The sequence below is a fragment of the Cydia amplana genome, chromosome 8, assembly GCF_948474715.1.
Source record: "Cydia amplana chromosome 8, ilCydAmpl1.1, whole genome shotgun sequence".
NCBI classification, from domain to species: domain Eukaryota; kingdom Metazoa; phylum Arthropoda; class Insecta; order Lepidoptera; family Tortricidae; genus Cydia; species Cydia amplana.
The window spans coordinates 9539033-9557435 of NC_086076.1; the positions used below are offsets into that span (position 1 = coordinate 9539033).

At 37.7% G+C, this 18403-nt stretch overlaps 1 protein-coding gene across 1 annotated transcript; it reads right to left on the bottom strand.

The window, feature by feature from the left end:
• Positions 1-335: 335 nt before the first annotated feature.
• Positions 336-16125, bottom strand: LOC134650044 (calreticulin). Its single transcript, XM_063504867.1, has 7 exons — positions 15969-16125; positions 15724-15828; positions 15279-15514; positions 9758-9955; positions 7631-7840; positions 4557-4892; positions 336-408 (listed from the first exon to the last, which is right to left on the bottom strand). Exons 1-7 carry the CDS (start codon positions 16054-16056, stop codon positions 388-390), a joined length of 1194 nt encoding a protein of 397 aa, XP_063360937.1. The 5' UTR covers positions 16057-16125; the 3' UTR covers positions 336-387.
• Between the last annotated feature and the right edge of the window lie 2278 nt (positions 16126-18403).

Here is an 18403-nt window from a genome sequence, read left to right on the forward strand (position 1 = left end):
TTAATGCAATGGGTCCCATATAGACATAAACAAAACAAACCCGATCGATTGATACCATAAAAAAAAATTAGTCATGTACCCTATTACTCCTGACCCCGACGCCACGCTGCACGCCCCGCCGAACGCTCCGCTTCGAGCGTCCACTCAGACCTTACACTAACCGTCTCAGATAAGTCTGCAGTGCTTTAAAATGAGCGTGACTTATGTACACAAGTTGCAGACAATAAATAGATACTTGTGGCGTCCAGATAGTTTCACACGTTAACATAGGTTACTAAGGAACGTTAGGGCCCGTGCACACTGCGCACCGGAGGCACGGGCCCCACGTGCTGGAACGTTTCACTCGTGTACCCGACGGTACTAATGTCTTTACACTATTCACTACGCTTACAACTCATCGTGCTCCTCCTGTAAACAAACAAAATAAAATTACGTCAGTAAATTGTGTTAAATAATCCAGTTTACTTAAGTCTTAAACTAATAAAATAATCAGAAATGCTTTTACACAGTCACTGAAGATTCTGTCCGTTAGTATTAAGTAAAAGCGACTTGAAAGCTACGAGTAATAACGATAAATAACAACGCTGAATATTTTTAGTCTTTCATCAAAAGAAAAAGGCGACATAGTTTTATTACCTAATTACCTAAATTGAATCAATGTTCAATTTTAAGTGAATCTAGTTGATAAATTGTAGGTATTATAAACCTAACTGGGTTTGTAAGTGAATCTAGTTGATAAATTGTAGGTATTATAGACCTAATTGGGTTTTTAAGTGAATCTAGTTAATAAATTGTATTCGAGCTAACTGGATTTAACTACTGATTGAAATCCTTTTGTATAGTATTATTTCCACCAGTTGCGTAGCACGCTGCACGATTCATCTTTGTTAAATCTTCACAATATACTTATTTATGTTGAAATTGGCTACAGGCCAACATCCTTTGTTAACATTTGTTCAGCGTCCTACGTCAAATCGGACCATATTCTTTGTCTTTTAATGCGAATTAAAGATAAAGAAATATAAACAACTAGCTGTTGCCCGCGACTTCGTACGCGTGGATTTGTATATTGGTGGTTATATATTCTACATTAGCTTAGAACATTATGCAGCAAAAGTAGGACGGTTAATCATTTGTTAATTATTAATATTATACAACGCATGAGACTTGTCTTTCACAACCTACGAAGTTTCTAGCCCCTAACTAAATAAAATTGTTCTCGACATAATCCCTCTCAAACCCCTTAGAAGATTTTCATGTCCTCTATTTACCTAACTACCTATTTACGAAGTTTGAAGTAAATAAAATTTGAACCCTATATAAACTTTCAACCCCTTTTAAACCATTTTAGGGGATGAATTTTAAAAAACGCTGAAATTACTTTTCTTGTATTCTAATAATATGCCTCTGTACAAAGATTCAAGCCCGTTCTCACAAAAATGTTTGAACTCCATACAAACTTTCAACCCCTTTTTCACCACCTTGAGATATAAATTTTCAAAAACGCTGAAATTATTTTTTTCCGTTTTAAAATAATACCTATTTATGAAGTTTCAAGTTCCTAGCTTAAAATAAAATTTGTACCCTGTACAAACTTTCAACCCCTTTTTAAACCTGTTAGGGGATGAATTTTACAAAACGCTGAAATGACTTGTATTGTCTTCTAATAATATCCCCAAATACAAAGATTCAAGTCCCGCGCTCAAAAAAATTTTTGATATCCATACAAAATTTGAACCCCTTTCTCGTCACCTTAGGGGATGAATTTGTGTTTAAATTTAATATCTTTTTGCAAATTTTCAAGTTCCTACCTTTAAATAAAATTTGCACCCCAAGACGAACTTTTATGCCCTTTTTAAATCCCTTAGGGGTTGAATTTCCAAAAACGTTGCAATTACTTTATTTTGTAATCGGCTATTATGCCTTTCTAAGAAGTTTCAAAGCATTTGTTATGGATTCAAACTTTCAACCCCTTTTTAACCCTGTTAGGGGATGAATTTTACAAAACGCTGAAATTACTTTTCCTGTCTTTTAATAATATCCCCAAATACAAAGATTCAAGTCCCGCGTTCGAAAAAATGTTTGATATCCATACAAACTTTCAACCCCTTTTTTACCACCTTACGGGATGAATTTTCAAAAACGCAGAAATTAGTTTTCTTTTATTTTAATATTATATCTTTTTACGAACTTTCAAGTACCTAGCTTAAAATAAAATTTGAACCACATACAAACTTTCAACCTCTTTTTAACCCTGTTACGGGATGAATTTTACAAAACGCTGAAATTACTTTTCCTGTCTTTTAATAATATCCTCAAATACAAAGATTCAAGTCCCGCGCTCGAAAAAATGTTTGATATCCATACAAACTTTCAATCCTTTTTTCACCACCTTAGGGGATGAATTTTCAAAAACGCTGAAATTAGTTTTCTTGTATTTAAATTTAATATCTATTTGCAAAGTTTCAAGTTCCTAGCTTACAATGAAATTTGCACCCCAAGACGAACTTTCATCCCCTTTTTAACCCCCTTAGGGGTTGAATTTCCAAAAATGTCGCAATTACTTTATTTTGTAATCGGCTATTATGCCTTTCTAAGAAGTTTCAAAGCATTTGTAATGGATTCAATCTTTCAACCCCTTTTTAACCCTGTTAGGGGATGAATTTTCAAAAACGCTGAAATTACTTTTCTTGTCTTATAATAATATCCCCATATACAAAGTTTCAAGTCCCACACTCACAAAAATATTTGATCTCCATACAGTCTTTCAACCCCTTTTTCACCACGTTGGGGGATGAATTTTCAAAAACGCTGAAATTAGTTTTCTTGTTTTTTAATATAATACATTTTTACAAAGTTTCAAATTCCTAGCTTAAAATAAAACTTGCACCCCATACAACCTTTCATCCCCTTTTTAACCCCCTTAGGGGTTGAATTTTTCAAAATCGCTTCTTATCTCTTGTACACTTTATAAATTCAACCTAGTGTGCAAATTTCAACTTTCTAGCTTTTGTAGTTTCGGCTCTGCGTTGATGAATCAGTCAGTCAGTCAGTCAGTCAGGACACTTGCATTTATATATATAGATTACTCAGGAGTCTGTTTACGTATTATTTCAACCTCAAGCAAATTTCGAAACAACATTTGCATGACTGAGTATTGTCGTGATGAAATAAAAAGATTATCAATCATGTACCTACATAAAAGAGAAAGTATGAAGCTTATGACTCAACTCAAATTTAGATATCTGATTCGCATTCGCAGCCTTAAGCCACGACAATCATCAAATTTAATTGAGTATCATATCATGTAGATACATATGAGCACATTTCAAACTGAAGATAAAAAATCGTTTACGCCGTGCCACGGTATACTATTTTATTTAATCAGCTTACTTTTCGTTGGCCATCCAATATAGAGGTTTGCGACTTTAGACAACTTGTCCCGCTTTTGGAACTCTCGCCTCTCTCGCATTATCTTGTAATTGGAACTACATTATAATCCCTCTCACACTTGAGGCTTTATTTACAGCTTTATATCAGAAATACATTTTTTAATACTATATCTAAAGTTTTCCTTAATCTACGATAACCGATTCTGTGTGCCTTTGGGCAAGCCTCCCCCAATCTTCTCCACTCTCCCATAGAGAAATATAGTAAGACAAGAGTGCTCACTCCATACATCAGTTCAGACTATTAATTTCAGTGTCTACATCTAGCATCGAGTAGCGGAACTATCAGTACTGCTACTTGACAATAGATGTAGCACCAACCGGAAAGTCTTATCTCAACAGCATAAGACTTTCCGGTCGGTGCTACATCTATTGTCAAGTAGCAGTACTGATAGTTCCGCTACTCGACGCTAGATGCTAATAGTCTTTTTAGTACTAAAACTGATGTATGGAGTGAGCACTCTATGTATTTTTTTCTCTATGACTCTCCCTTATTTTGCACTAATCTGGTCCATGTTTTAGTCCTTCCAGCCATGTCTTTTATCTCATCGAAGGGGAGGCACTTGAGGCTTATTGTGTTCTAATAGGGATGATGACACATGTTGAATTTTATAACAAAATCTAGTAAAATAGATAGCAAACGAGCAATTTATCACAATAATGTGGATATTAAAACAAAATATTGAAAAATTACAAAATTACAGGACCTGAAAGTTTCAAAATTTAAGTTTTTTTTAACTTCCAAAAACGATAAAAGTAAGGGTACCATTCGATTCCTTACCTTACATCCAAAAAAATATTGTACAGCAACTATATACATAAACGCAATATTTCACCGACAAAAACGCAATTTTCTTGTTTTGTCCATACTACAAGATGGGCGATGACGTCACGGCCTCTGGCCGTTTTCTATAGGGCGTTTCGCGAGTGAAGTGCGACTGTCGGACTTTGACTACAATTTCTGACTTTTGTGTTACTTTAATGCAACGGGTCCCATATAGACATTTGATCCTAAAAACAAACCCGATCGATTGATACCATAAAAAAAAATTAGTCATGTAGCCTATTAGACTAGTCTTAGTTTCTAACGGAAAATTAGCCACTTACCACAGGCGCCGCTTCACCGGCCTCATCATCCAGGTCCTCATCGTCCTCATCATCAGGCCTCTCAGCCTTCTCTTTCTCTCTCTCCGCCTCGTCCTGCTCAGTCTTCATCTTCTTCTCTCCCTCTTGCGTTTTCTTGATCGCCTCCCCGCGCTCCTTGGCCAGTTCGACGTCATCCGTGAACAGAATGTTGTCGAAGATGGTGCCGCTCTTGACTTGCCAGAGGTCGAGGCCGACGGTGCAGAGTTCGTCGCGCTTGTACAGGTTGGCGTCGGGAGTGTACTCGGGGTTGTCGATCTCTGGGTGGATCCAGGGTCCCTTGTAGGCGGGGTTGTCGATCTGTGGAAGACAGATCAAATTAGCAAAGCACTCTCATACTCAGGTCCCTTTTTATAGTTTTTCGTAAATAACGGCGGGTTTAAACGGTGGCCCGTAGCAAAAAATGTTCTATCACATAAGTAATTGACATAAAAAAATTTCTACAAAAAAGATTCAGTGCACTTTTTCGCTAGGATCTATTTTTTAAAATCTATTAAAGTGAGAAAGTTACGTATAATTTGTTCTAGGGTTTTTACGTAAAAGATAATTTATTGCTGTGGGCTACCGTTTAAAAGTTATTTACGAAAAACTAAAAAAAACGACCTTAGAACAAATTATACGTCACTTTCCAACTTTAATATATTTTAAAATATTGATTCTAGCGAAAAAGTGTACTACTTAAATCTTTTTTGTAGAAAATATCATGTACATTATTTATGTAGGAGAACATTTCTTGCTACGGGCCACCGTTTAAGAGTTATTTACGAAAAACTATAAAAAGGGACCTTAAACACCCTCCCAACCCGTTAGCTTCACCCCCACCCCCCGGTACTTTTTTTTATATTTAGTATCTTGTTTAATACACCATTACCTACACCACATGCTAAAATTGGCTTACATATGTATTATTTCCCCCGATTGGCAATTTTTGGTATTCGTTTGGTGTACTACCGCCCCAATTTTGGGGAAAGTCATAAGCCGCGCGTGGCGCTGTCGCCACCTAGCGGCCATATCTGTGCTGATCGTAACAGACGCGTTTTGTTAGAGAGTGAGTCTTCTGTACTTAGTACTATTATTTATTCTGTGCCACAACACTTATTGATGTGGGTAACAGAGTTTACTATTTTTAATTTTTAACAAGCAGAAACGTCTGCGATCGATGCTATTTAGCTTAGAATTAAGCTTAGAGTTAATTAGTTAATTACAGTGCAGCAAATGGCTTTTGTTGTGTTAGACTTCCTGGAGATAAAACGCTCACGTTCACATATAAAGACATTTTGGAGATAAAAGCTAAATATCAGGCCTAAGGGCTGATTTAGACGGCGCGCGAACTCGTATGCGATTTTAGTTACATTGCGGACTGTTGGTTACGTCCAATTCAACCGACCGATCAAAACCCGCAATGTAATGAAACTTGAGTTTTCGCATCGTCGAAATGGGCCCTAAGGCCGCGGCCTCGAGCGAAGGCGAACGGTGGTGCGCGATGAATGAACAGAGTTGAATGAACTTGTTGTGGACGACGCGCCGAGTGTCGCGCGCCGCGTGCGTCCATGGGCCCATTTCTCGAACGATATTAGTCTAATATTATTAGTGTGTTGTCATGGCAACCCATACGATTTGACAGTTCGTGGACTAATAATATTAGTCTAATACCGTTCGAGAAATGGGCCCCAGTCCGCGGCCTAATATCTACTGTGAGATGGAGCAGGCCGCGTCCGTGTAGAGAATGTTGGGGCTTCTCTCATTCTTTGGCCTTCAAACTTATGTGTAAAGCTTTGGATTCCTCCGAAAACGGTGCCGTCATATTACGGCCGCTATATAGCGTTGACTGACGTCACTAGAACATTGTCTATGTAAACAAGATGGGGTAAGATGACGGCCGTCATGACGGTGTCGATAGTTTCGTAAACGTTTTATTAGATAGCGGTGACGCCATTTTGAATAAATGACACGAGATTTGAATAAATGATTCCGTACTACGATTATTTTCCTCTTCTGATGATATTTCATCCTCCAAGTAAATTATAGATGATCAAGCAAATCTTGTCAGTAGGAAAAGGCGCGAAATTCAAATTTTCTATGGGACGTTATCCCATCGCGCCTACATTTTTCAAATTTGCCGCTCTGACCTTGGTGGATGACGGTGTGTTATGACGCCGTGGTACTTTCCACATGTCGCCACCGTAAAGACGGCCGTCTTTTGCGGCCGCTATATGACGGCACCGTTTTCGGAGGAATCCAAAGCTTAACCCTACAGTCCAATAATAACAGCCTACCTGCTTGGGTGCCCAGACGCCCTTGTACTCGGGGTTGTCGATCATGGGAGGTTCTCGTCGTCCCAGTCACAAAATAGATACAGTACAGAAGTCAATCACATGTATGTACTTCACTTTTCATACCTACGCTCGGCGGTCGCTCTAGGGTTGTCAACTATGATTTATGCACAAAAAACTATCGTGGTAGTGGCACTCGTATTTGGTAGTGGCCGGGGCGGGGTGCTTACCTACCTACCTAACTGTTCTGTTTAACGTTAAAACGAACCATTGAAATACAAGCAGATACCTACTTACCTCTCTGAAACCACTGGTAGCTTAAAAAACGACAATTCACCGTTTAATGTTGAATTTAAACAACCGTCCACTGAATAGTCATAATAACTTTTTTTTTGTTTCTCCATAATTGCACAAAAAAGTTTACAGACGCGTGTCTCAAGCGGTTGACACTCGCGCTCGCACTGGTCCCAACCGGTCCGAGATATCGTGTCTGTGAGCAGTGTCTATGTGTGCGTTGCTCGAGCGCACTTTGTATGTAGATTGATTTCTGTACTGTATCTGTTTTGTGCTTAGGTGCCCAGACGCCCTTGTACTCAGGGTTGTCGATCATGGGGGGTTCCCATTCGCCGTCCATCTCGTCGTCCCAGTCGTCGGGCTTGGCCGCGTCCGGGTCGGGGATGTGCTCGGGCTTCTCCCAGTCTTCGGACTTCAAACTTATGTGTAAACCCTGGCTTAGTAACCGACAGTCCAGTAATTACGGCCTACCTGCTTAGGTGCCCAGACGCCCTTGTACTCAGGGTTGTCGATCATGGGGGGTTCCCATTCGCCGTCCATTTCGTCGTCCCAGTCGTCTGGCTTGGCCGCGTCCGGGTCGGGGATGTGCTCGGGCTTCTCCCAGTCTTCGGGTTTCTTGTCCTCGGGGTCGGGGATGGTGGCGCGGTCGTCCCAGTCCTCGGGCTTCTTGGCTTCGGGATCCTGGGATGACAATGTGGGTTAATTAACCAAAATATCTGGGAGACCGAGCTTTGCTCGGAAAACATATAAAAACTCAAAATTGCGCGTTTTCCTCTGGGTCAGACCTAGCTAGATCGATTTTTCGCCCCCGAAAACCCCCATATAGTAAATTTCCTAGAAATCGTTAGAGCCGTTTCCGAGATCGCCGAAATATATATATATATGTATATATATATATATATGTATATATAAATATAAATAAATAAATAAATAAACAAGAATTGCTTGTTTAAAGGTATTAGATGTGCGGTGGAACACCAAATATGGACTAAATATATTTTTATAGACAATACAACCTTGGTATTAGTGCCGCCAGCGACATTTTAAGATCAAGGCTTGTTATTTTAAATAATTGCAGATGTTTTTGTTTTCTAGCAAGATTCGCGCCTCACCTTGAATTCCATTTTTTATTTTATATGACGCAGATTCCGTATTGCGGACTAAGTCTAGATTGTTGTCTCGGTTTTTGATTTTAAAGTATTATTAACCTTTTCGACGCCGTATCAAACACAAAAGCTGTCACTCAGACGCCACGTCACCGAAGTGTCAAAACTGAAATTGAACTTTATGCATGTGAGCGTAGGTCTATGTTGCACTGTGGTATGTGACCAATTAATCTGTCTTTGGCGTTGGACCTGTGGTGCTGATATATCCGTCATTGGCGTCCAAAAGGTTAATATCATTTGTTACCAGGGTATCTATATGAAGTTACAAAGAATACTATATCATCAATAAATAATTAGAGACAATCTGCAAACTAGATGACCTACCGCGATCCACTTCGTTTATTCGACTATTCTCCTTTCTATCTCGAAGGCAAATAACGAAATTTTTATTTTCTATGTACATTAAAGGCGCTCTTGATCTTCTAAAATTTTGACTCATTATTGGGATGGGGAATAAACTGGTATAGTTTGTAGCTTTCTAATAGACCCCGAAGGCTAATCGTATTGTCTATTGTTAAGAAAAACCGCTCGTGCCACGTGCCACAACCACCTGCATAAAAAATCGGTACTTCGGTTACTGAGTGCCGGCGAGTCGAACGCTACAGAACCAGTCTAAAATGTGTCATCGAGATGCGTAACCAAGGCGCGTTATCGGAGAGCGCACCTACACTGGTTTTTAGGGTTCCGTAGCCAAATGGCAAAAAACGGAACCCTTATAGATTCGTCATGTCTGTCTGTCTGTCTGTCTGTCCGTCTGTCCGTCTGTCCGTCCGTATGTCACAGCCACTTTTCTCCGAAACTATAAGAACTATACTGTTGAAACTTGGTAAGTAGATGTATTCTTTGAACCGCATTAAGATTTTCACACAAAAATAGAAAAAAAACAATAAATTTTTGGGGTTCCCCATACTTCGAACTGAAACTAAAATTTTTTTTTTTCATCAAACCCATACGTGTGGGGTATCTATGGATAGGTCTTCAAAAATGATATAGAGGTTTCTAATATCATTTTTTTCTAAACTGAATAGTTTGCGCGAGAGACACTTCCAAAGTGGTAAAATGTGTGTGTCCCCCCCTGTAACTTCTAAAATAAGAGAATGATAAAACTAAAAAAAATATATGATGTACATTACCATGTAAACTTCCACCGAAAATTGGTTTGAACGAGATCTAGTAAGTAGTTTTTTTTTTATACGTCATAAATCGCCTAAATACGGAACCCTTCATGGGCGAGTCCGACTCGCAATTGGCCGCTTTTTTTTGAGCGTTGGACTAGCCCGCGCTCAGGTGCCAAATAGAATAATTAGGACCCTTTTTTGCAGGTAAGTAGCACGTCCGGTTTTACTGAACAATAGACAATAGGATAAGCCTTCGGGGTCTACCAGAAAGCTACAAACTATATTTTATAATGATGTGGGGAAAAATACCGTACCTTGATCTTCTTGGGCGGCAGGAAGTCCCAGTCAGCCTCCAAAGCCCCAGACTCGACCTTCTCATTGTCGATGAGGACCTCGTACGTGTTGTCCGGCTTCACGACCAGCGTGTACAGGTGGGTGTACACGTCGTCCTTGCAGCGGATGTCCTTCTTGATCAGGTGGTTCTTACCTTTGTAGCTGAAGATCACGTGCACCTGAAATACGGCGTTATTGTATTATGAAGGCGACATTTGCTTGGGAAGGGTTATTTCGGACTTTATTTGGGCACTCTTCACAAAGGGGCTATTAATTACGTTATTTCAAATGGGCATCGTCTGGACATCGGATGATGGTAGCATGACTCCTACGTCATGCATGAAACGGGGTCATTCGAAGCATGATTTTTGGATGATTTTAGGGGGGAGGAGGTCAAAAATAGATGACGTAATTTATGAACAGCCCCAAAGCGACATGGTATACATTTACGTGTTTCATACTAGTTACATTTAAAATATGTGGCTATTGAATTTGGCCAATGACACCAGAACCAATCGAATATAGTTATCTCTCTCTCTCTTTATCGCTTTGCACATTCGAGGGCTAGAGGAGCAGATAACGATATCCGATTTTTCGATTTGTAAAGTTGTATCTCGTAAGTCGTAGCTTCATGGGAATTTCTTATAAGATTTATTAATTCAATTAGTGTAATGTAGATGTAACTGCTAGTTTTCCTGTTTATTTCATGTGTCCAAATAATATATGTACTGCATAATGGAACAAGAATTTGGTAACATTTAACATTCAGCACCTATGACACGCCATCCGTGAAATTATTCATATTGATACTAAAATAGAAGACCGGTCACGAATATGGTAATTTCCTATTGCTATTGCAAAATCACTTTACTGAAGTTTTTTTTTCTATATATTAATCATCGTATCAATATCGGCCCCTCGTATGTAATGTCAGCAACACTATTGTCGGATGCAGGCATTATAATATCCATTATGCTGATTCAAAAACCGTCTTCGACTTCGTTTTTGCTAAACTGGGTCATACTCGTAATCGAACGAGCGAGCGAAGCGAAGCGAAGCGAAGCGAAGTTCTTACATTCGACTTTGAACACGCGGCTGGCTAGCGGCACGTCTCGGCATTTCGATGTTTTTAAGCTGAACTGTCAGAAGATAGTTTGATACTCAATAACTTAAGTAAATTTGTTCTAATTTTAATGAAATTGGGTAAACGGGTAGTCGAGGGCATTATATTTTAGTCATTAAATTATGAGCAGGCCCGATCAAGAGGTTATTTAGCTAGAAGAGCTTAGAAGGCCAAAAAGCTGTTTGTGAGGTCTTGCTATTCTGGTCATTTTTTTGCAAGAAACATGGTCGAGTTTAGTATCAAATGAAAGTGCTCGACTTACACTATTATAATATCGTTTTTAAATTTACCATTTTGAAATAATTAGCAACATAAAAATAAAATAGAATAAACATAATATATGTATTTGACATTTGACAGGAAATATTTCGGCTTAGCACAGATACAGTTTATTTTAATCTCTATGGTCGTGACTTAAATCCAGGGGAGGGGCAGCCGTATACAAAGCCCTTTATTCGAAAAAATAGCGCCATCTATATTACTTAACGCTAAACTTGTAAATGGCGCTTCAAAATTAATCCAAAAAAGCAAATCTTGGCGCGAAACTCAAATTTTCTATGAGAGCATATCCCTTCGCGCCTTGGAGGATACAACTAAACGGAGTAGCCATTAACGCTTTCCCCTCTGTCGAAAATAGGCGGCCAACGGTCATACACAATGTATGGACTGACGTTTATCTGACATGGCTATTTTTACGTTACGCATACATTTGACTTTCCCCTCCCCCGCAAAAATCGGCAGACTGTTTTGTACAGAAAATTACAGACATGGCGTCTCCGTTTGATTATATCCTCCAAGCTTCGCGCCTACATTTTTTCTACTGACAAGATCTGCTTGGCCAACTATATTATACATACTACTCTTTGCTTAAATCAATCAGTTAAAGGATCCACAGACCTTGCAATAAATCCATCTTTGATCTATTGCCGCCTATAGAGCGACATAAAATAGTAGAAATTAAATAAAATGGAACTCAAAAATGTCCATACTAAATTGTTGCCATGTGTAATAGGGTGGGGCGTCGTTGTATGGGAAAAAAATAAAAATTTGATTATCAATGTGGAACCGGTACGAAAAGTTGCAGTTTGTCATGTAGATTATAGTGATTATATCAAGTTTCAAAATAAACACTACTTTTAGCCCTCTATCCAGTCGCTAAAGAAATTAATAAAGGTACATTTTCATCAATTATTTAAATATACTAATTTCACTAATATGTGTACATTTTATTGAAATTATATAATACTTAATAAGCGTATAATAAGTTATTACCAAAATGTTTGTGCCTTTTTCAATATTTATGAAATAATAAAATTTCAAACTTTCATATTAAACAGCAATTTCATGCAAAACAAGGAAAATGCTACAGTGTAAAAAATATATATAAGTTATTTTTTTTAGACGTTCTTGTGGCAAAGTAACGGTGTTATTGATTACGAAAAGTATCATTTTACTGCAAAAATGGGTTATTTATATGTTTAAATGAGCGTTAAATTTTGCCCTTCGGCGTCGCTTACGCCCTTTTTGGGTCATGTTCACACGTATGTTAGGCATATATTTACTTTTACTAGTAGTATTTTTATTATCTTATCACGTTCAAAATAGTTTTCACGGTTCTGTAATTAGTTGTAAACTCCAATTTGTGCACAGTATCCGGGTTAAAGGGCCTTTTCCATAAAACCTCGATTTACGTGGTTTTACCGTGTCATAAAAATATACGTTATAAACAAAAATAAGTATAGGAATCGAGTATATCTGTAACAAAAAGATGTTATTTAATGAATGATATTGTTATAAAAAAATAAGCATAAATTAAATTAATTAAAAATATGCATATATTGCTATACATATATAATCGAATAGTAGAGGGCTAAAAGTATATACCAATATTTTTTTTATTTTTTTTCCCTTAAATAATAAAAAATTAGACATCCTTTTAGAGGGGTTCCATTGCTATATTCAAGAATTTTGGATTTCGCTCCACCCTAATGTGTAAGCATTTTACGTCACAAATGTGACAGTCACGTAGAAAATGGCGCCCTCATTTATTTTCTATTATTTTATGTCGCACTATACGAGTACCTAAGTAGGTGCAACAAAGTCAATAGCTATATAATTTTTGGTTAACCGCGAGTTCTCAGTTCGGGGCGAACTACTAGTGTAACTAAATTAAAAAAGTTTTTTGGCACGTGTTCTCACAAAGAAAATCCAATTCTGAGAGATGCTGTTTTGGCCATTGACCTGTGTGAATCAAGCGTCGATGAAATCTATGAAACGTATTTGGCCACTTGGTTAGCTCACGTCGCGTACCGTTAGCAGTCACGCGGGTGAACGAACTGCGTTACTGTCATAAGTGTTAAAGCAAACACGCCTATCTTGTTGATTAAAAAAGTCATCTTGCATGTGTAGTGACACATTCTATTAAAAAAAACTGGAAGTACCTATTGTAATCTCTTTAGTGTTTTTTAAGCTATACAATGTTACTGTTACAGAGTAATTTTATTGTCATATTCATATAACTCTGTTATTTAGGAAAAATGTTTCACTTATCAGCAATTCATTACAACGGTGCAAACCATAAAACTATATCGGACTTCAAAGATAAATACAACATAATATATCTGCTACTAGCGATTGTGATAATACCGAACAGAGTCACGCGAGGTCATAAATAGGTATTCAATATAATACAAAATCTGCCTTAGAGCCTTGTTAACTTATTTAAGTTCAAATTTAATACTGAAATCCAACATGTTGCAATTTCTTTGTGTAGTTATTATATTTCCACAAATGGTAATCTCTCAACAATCTCATGACAAGAAACTGTTGTTAAATACCTTGTTCCTATTTTTTCTATAGTAATTATAAAAAAGAATAGTTTCGTTTCAATAAGTCGCGCCTAAATGATTAAATATTCAGTTCAACCTATCAAATATCAATTAACGAACCAAAAAAGAAAAGAATTCAAATGTTGTCACGTCCAGTCACGCATTTATCGTAAATACGAGATATTAGGAAAGTGTGTAGTGATAAGGTGGAGGTTTCGCTCGATTAGCGAGAACAATTAGGACCGAACCGACGTGTTGCAATATCCTGTGCATTGCATTGATACCGCAAGGAACAATGCAATTGTCTGACGCGATTATACAAACTGCTTTTTTAAAGTGTAATTGCGTGCGCCTAAATATGTGGATCAGATAGATTTATGAGTTACTAGCGACCCGCCCCGGCTTGGCACGGGTTAACAAATTATACATAAACCTTCCTCTTGAATCACTCTATCTATTTAAAAAAAACCGCATCAAAATCCGTTGCGTAGTTTTAAAGATCTAAGCATACATAGGGACAGACAGCGGAAGCGACTTTGTTTTATACTATGTAGTGAAGGCATAGGTTTATGGGCAATATCTTTTGGGCAATAACTTTTAAAATAAATAAATAAACCCTATTGTTATAAACAACATCATTAGTCTAATGATAGTTGATTACATGTAATGAGACTTAAACTAATTTTAATAATAGGTACTTCCGTAATGTTATCAGTGGTATTCAATTAACTAATATATTTATTACTATCAATTAAGAAGCATATAGGTCCTTTAATAAGTTTTTTGAAATAAATCAATCATACTTTCACTTTTTATGTTATTGTGATCTAGTTAAGTTACATTTAATTGTGATACCTAGTTAGACCAAGAAAAGTCTGCAACGATTTTGATAGCCCACGCAGTGCAAATGTTATTTTAAACGACAACCTTCTATGAAATTATGACATATAAATAACACTGCGTGGGCTATCAAAATCGATGCAGACTTTTCTTGGTCTAACTCTACTGATGGGAGTAATTTATTGTTTTAAAAATACATGAATATATGTCAAAGAGAATGGCTTATTCATATTTGAACAGATGTTAATGATCATGAATTCATGATCAAACAGACATCTATATAATGACCTATTAGTGACATGCATGGTACATTTTGAAGGTCACTAGTATAATACTGAGGGTAAATACGATTTACCATTAAATAATAATGTATTTTTATAGGAATTTTTAAAACTCTTAACATTTTTTTACATTTTGGTGCCAGCATGGTGGAGTTAAAAGGATTTCTATAGTTCAATTTAGATAAAATTATTAGCTAAAGTAAATAACATATTTAATGACATTAACGGGTCTACCGCGATTAAATTTCATTATTTTACCTTTTATCAATGTCATTAAATATGTGTATACAGAGTTTAAAGTGTTATAGTGAATACCATAAGAATGACCCATAACTAAAAATCTTCCTAGAAATTACCTATAATTATTAATTTAAAATCACCAATTGTTTATTATTCATCTAATTAGAAAAGTTGAGCTAGTAACACATACCTTCTTGGTGCCGGGCCCGCAGATGTCAGGGCCAAACATAATCTCGTAGGGGCTCTCGCCATGCATGTCCTTCTGGTCCAGCTTGCAGTCGAACACCTTCAGGTAACCGCCTCCGCAGTCAATGTCTTGCTCGTGTTTTACGGAGAACTGAACCACAAGCGGCTTGTCCTTGTTGGAGAAGGGCTTGAACTTCTTGGACAAAGCGTAGAAACGGGCATCTTCTGACGTTTGCAGACCTGTTAGAGCACAAAAGTTTAAGTATGTAGCCAACTTGGCATCTAGGTACATGGGCGGGCACTTTAATTGGAAAGGAAGTATGAAAGTGGGAGGAAATCATAGATTATCTCAACCAGCTCAGTTAAGAATACACAATTAGATTGGTTTGATGAGTAAGTAAGAAACGTTCCTGAGATTCAAGCGATTCAGCCAAGTAAAAAATGCTTACCTTTGTCGGCCTCCGCGTCATTGTAGAACTTTCCAGCAGTTAACTTAAACTTGCCGAATTCCTTTCCAGGGTGCTCACTATATATCCATTCTGATTCCCACTTGTCTGCAACGAGAAAACACAGCGAATTAACACCTATTTCCCTAAAATAACCGGCGACGGGAGCCGCAGACAATCGATAGACGTAAGCACACGCGGCGTCCCTACCAAATTATCCAATTTCCATATAGACTAAATTCACTTACCATCGGGGAACGTTTCTTCATAATACACCTCACAATTTACCGAATAAATTGCCAGAAAACTGACAAACGCTAATACTACAGGCTTCATTTTGATTCACTATACACCCGCACCGGCAAAGAATTGGCCACGAATAAAATGAAAAGTCGTCGAACCTCAGTTTTGTAATATCAACCGGATTGACACGACACGGACAACCGATTCAACCACGCTAATTCGAAGTCCTTGAAGCTAAACGAGACGGCAATATAATATAGTGTCTGTACCTCCCAGTGACGATGCCTCAAAAAGAGAGAGACTACTTTTGGAATTTGTGTTTTTGTATAAGTGCGATAGAGAGGCAAACTCAATAACGCCGAAATGACATTATACTACGCCAGACAGATGGAAGCGTGCTATTGGATGACGAGTAACCAATAGGAATTGAACACACTGCTTCATAAATTTGCGGAAATTGCGGGAAAGTACGAAATTGCTATGTAACCTTGTTTCATTTCATACTAGTCGTTTCGAAATAATTCATTTTTTTTTTTGTTAATATAAGTATGTATCCAAATCAATAGCATGTATTTAAAGATGTATTTGCAATGCAACCTATATTACTAACAAGAAAGCTACACTTCGAGGAATTATAAAAACGACAACGGCTCTACAACTTGCACAAGGCTAATCTACGCTCGCCAATCAGCGATGCACATGGCATTAGAAAGAGACAAAGATATAATAACACATGAGTAAGAAAAGGTTCGAAAGACCCTAATGTCGTGTAATGCGATTACGAAGATTTGTAATATTACGTGGTGATCATAATCATAACTAGGGTTGCCAACCGTACTATATTATATAGTATTGTACTATATTTTGGCTCTCTGTACTATATACTTTTGGAAAAATATATAGTACGCTATAATACTATATTTCCGATTAAACGTATGTTACACTTATGTTTAGTATTTTATCTAAAAGTACCATATTTTTTTGAAATGTACTATATTTTTGATGCCCTATTCTGGAAAATACTATATTCTACCAAAAAATAGTTGGCAACCCTAATCATAACAGAAACATGCCTGCCAATGCCATACAGTAGTTGGGCATGTGCAAACAGCTATCGTCAAAACTACTTTTACTCCATCAATAGCGATAGAGCTTAGCCCAGCGGTAAGAGCGTGCGACTTGCAATCCGGAGGTTGCGGGTTCAAACCCCGGCTCGTACCAATGAGTTTTTCGGAACTTATGTACGGAATATCATTTGATATTTACCAGTCGCTTTTCGGTGAAGGAAAACATCGTGAGGAAACCGGATCTATATCTAAATCCCTAAAGTCTTTTCTCCTATCGATGCATTCCCTAATATTGTTTGTCATAATGATCAGTTGTCCTAACACTAAAAACCCTAATTTTGGTTATCCTAATATTGATTACTTATCCTAATGTTATTATACATATTTTCTTTTTTGCGAGGGTCGCAGTTGAACCCTAACCTAACCCACTTTTGTGGCAGCAAGTTCTAAAACCTAACCATTTTTCAGAACCTTACATTGTGGAAAATAATCGTTATGACAATTGATCGTTATGGCATGTGCCCATTAGGACAAACCAGTTAGGGCAAGTGACTTTAGGACAAACGTTGTTAGAGATTTAGAATGACACCCGAGGAAACCAGACTAATCCCGATAAGGGCCTAAGTTTACCCTCTGGGTTGAAAGGTCAGATGGCAGTCGCTTTCGTAAAAACTAGTGCCCACGCCAATTCCTAGGATTAGTTGCCAAGCGGACCCCAGGCTCCTTTGAGCCGTGGCAAAATGCCGGGAAAATGCGAGGAAGATATATTAGGTACATTCATTATATAGTTAGGTTAGGATGACTCGGTCGAACCCCATTGGCCAGACATGACAAGCATACTTTCAACAACTGTTCAAACGTGTCGTGCCAACGCTATCGTGGCAGTAATAATTTATTTGCTGATAAGCATCCAATCGTTATCATTTAACGCCTGCACGTTAACCACAACACATCACTCAAAGTACCTACATTTTGTTGGTGTAAGTAAAAAAAAACAATTAGGTATTAGGTACCTATCTAATTGTTTTTTGGTCATTGGTCAAAAATAATTATGAATTTTGTATGTCAACGTCACAAAGACTTATATGTAACTTTTATCGAAGTAGGGTAAACTTCCCAATAATTGGCCCCTGTTTAAGTAGGAATGAGTTGTAGATTTGTCCATCAGCAGGCGTGGCTCACTCCGCTATTTCGTCGCGTCGCTACAAGTACCTACAAGTACATGCGGCCCACACCAATTTTGGTGTCTAGCCATAGTAGTGGTCGCGCACTGCTACGGAACGGACATCTGCTCGCGCTTGCGCCACCTAGCGGACATATTTGTCGTAATAGACGCGTTTTGTTAGAGTTTTTTTTTTAATCAATAACAGGTT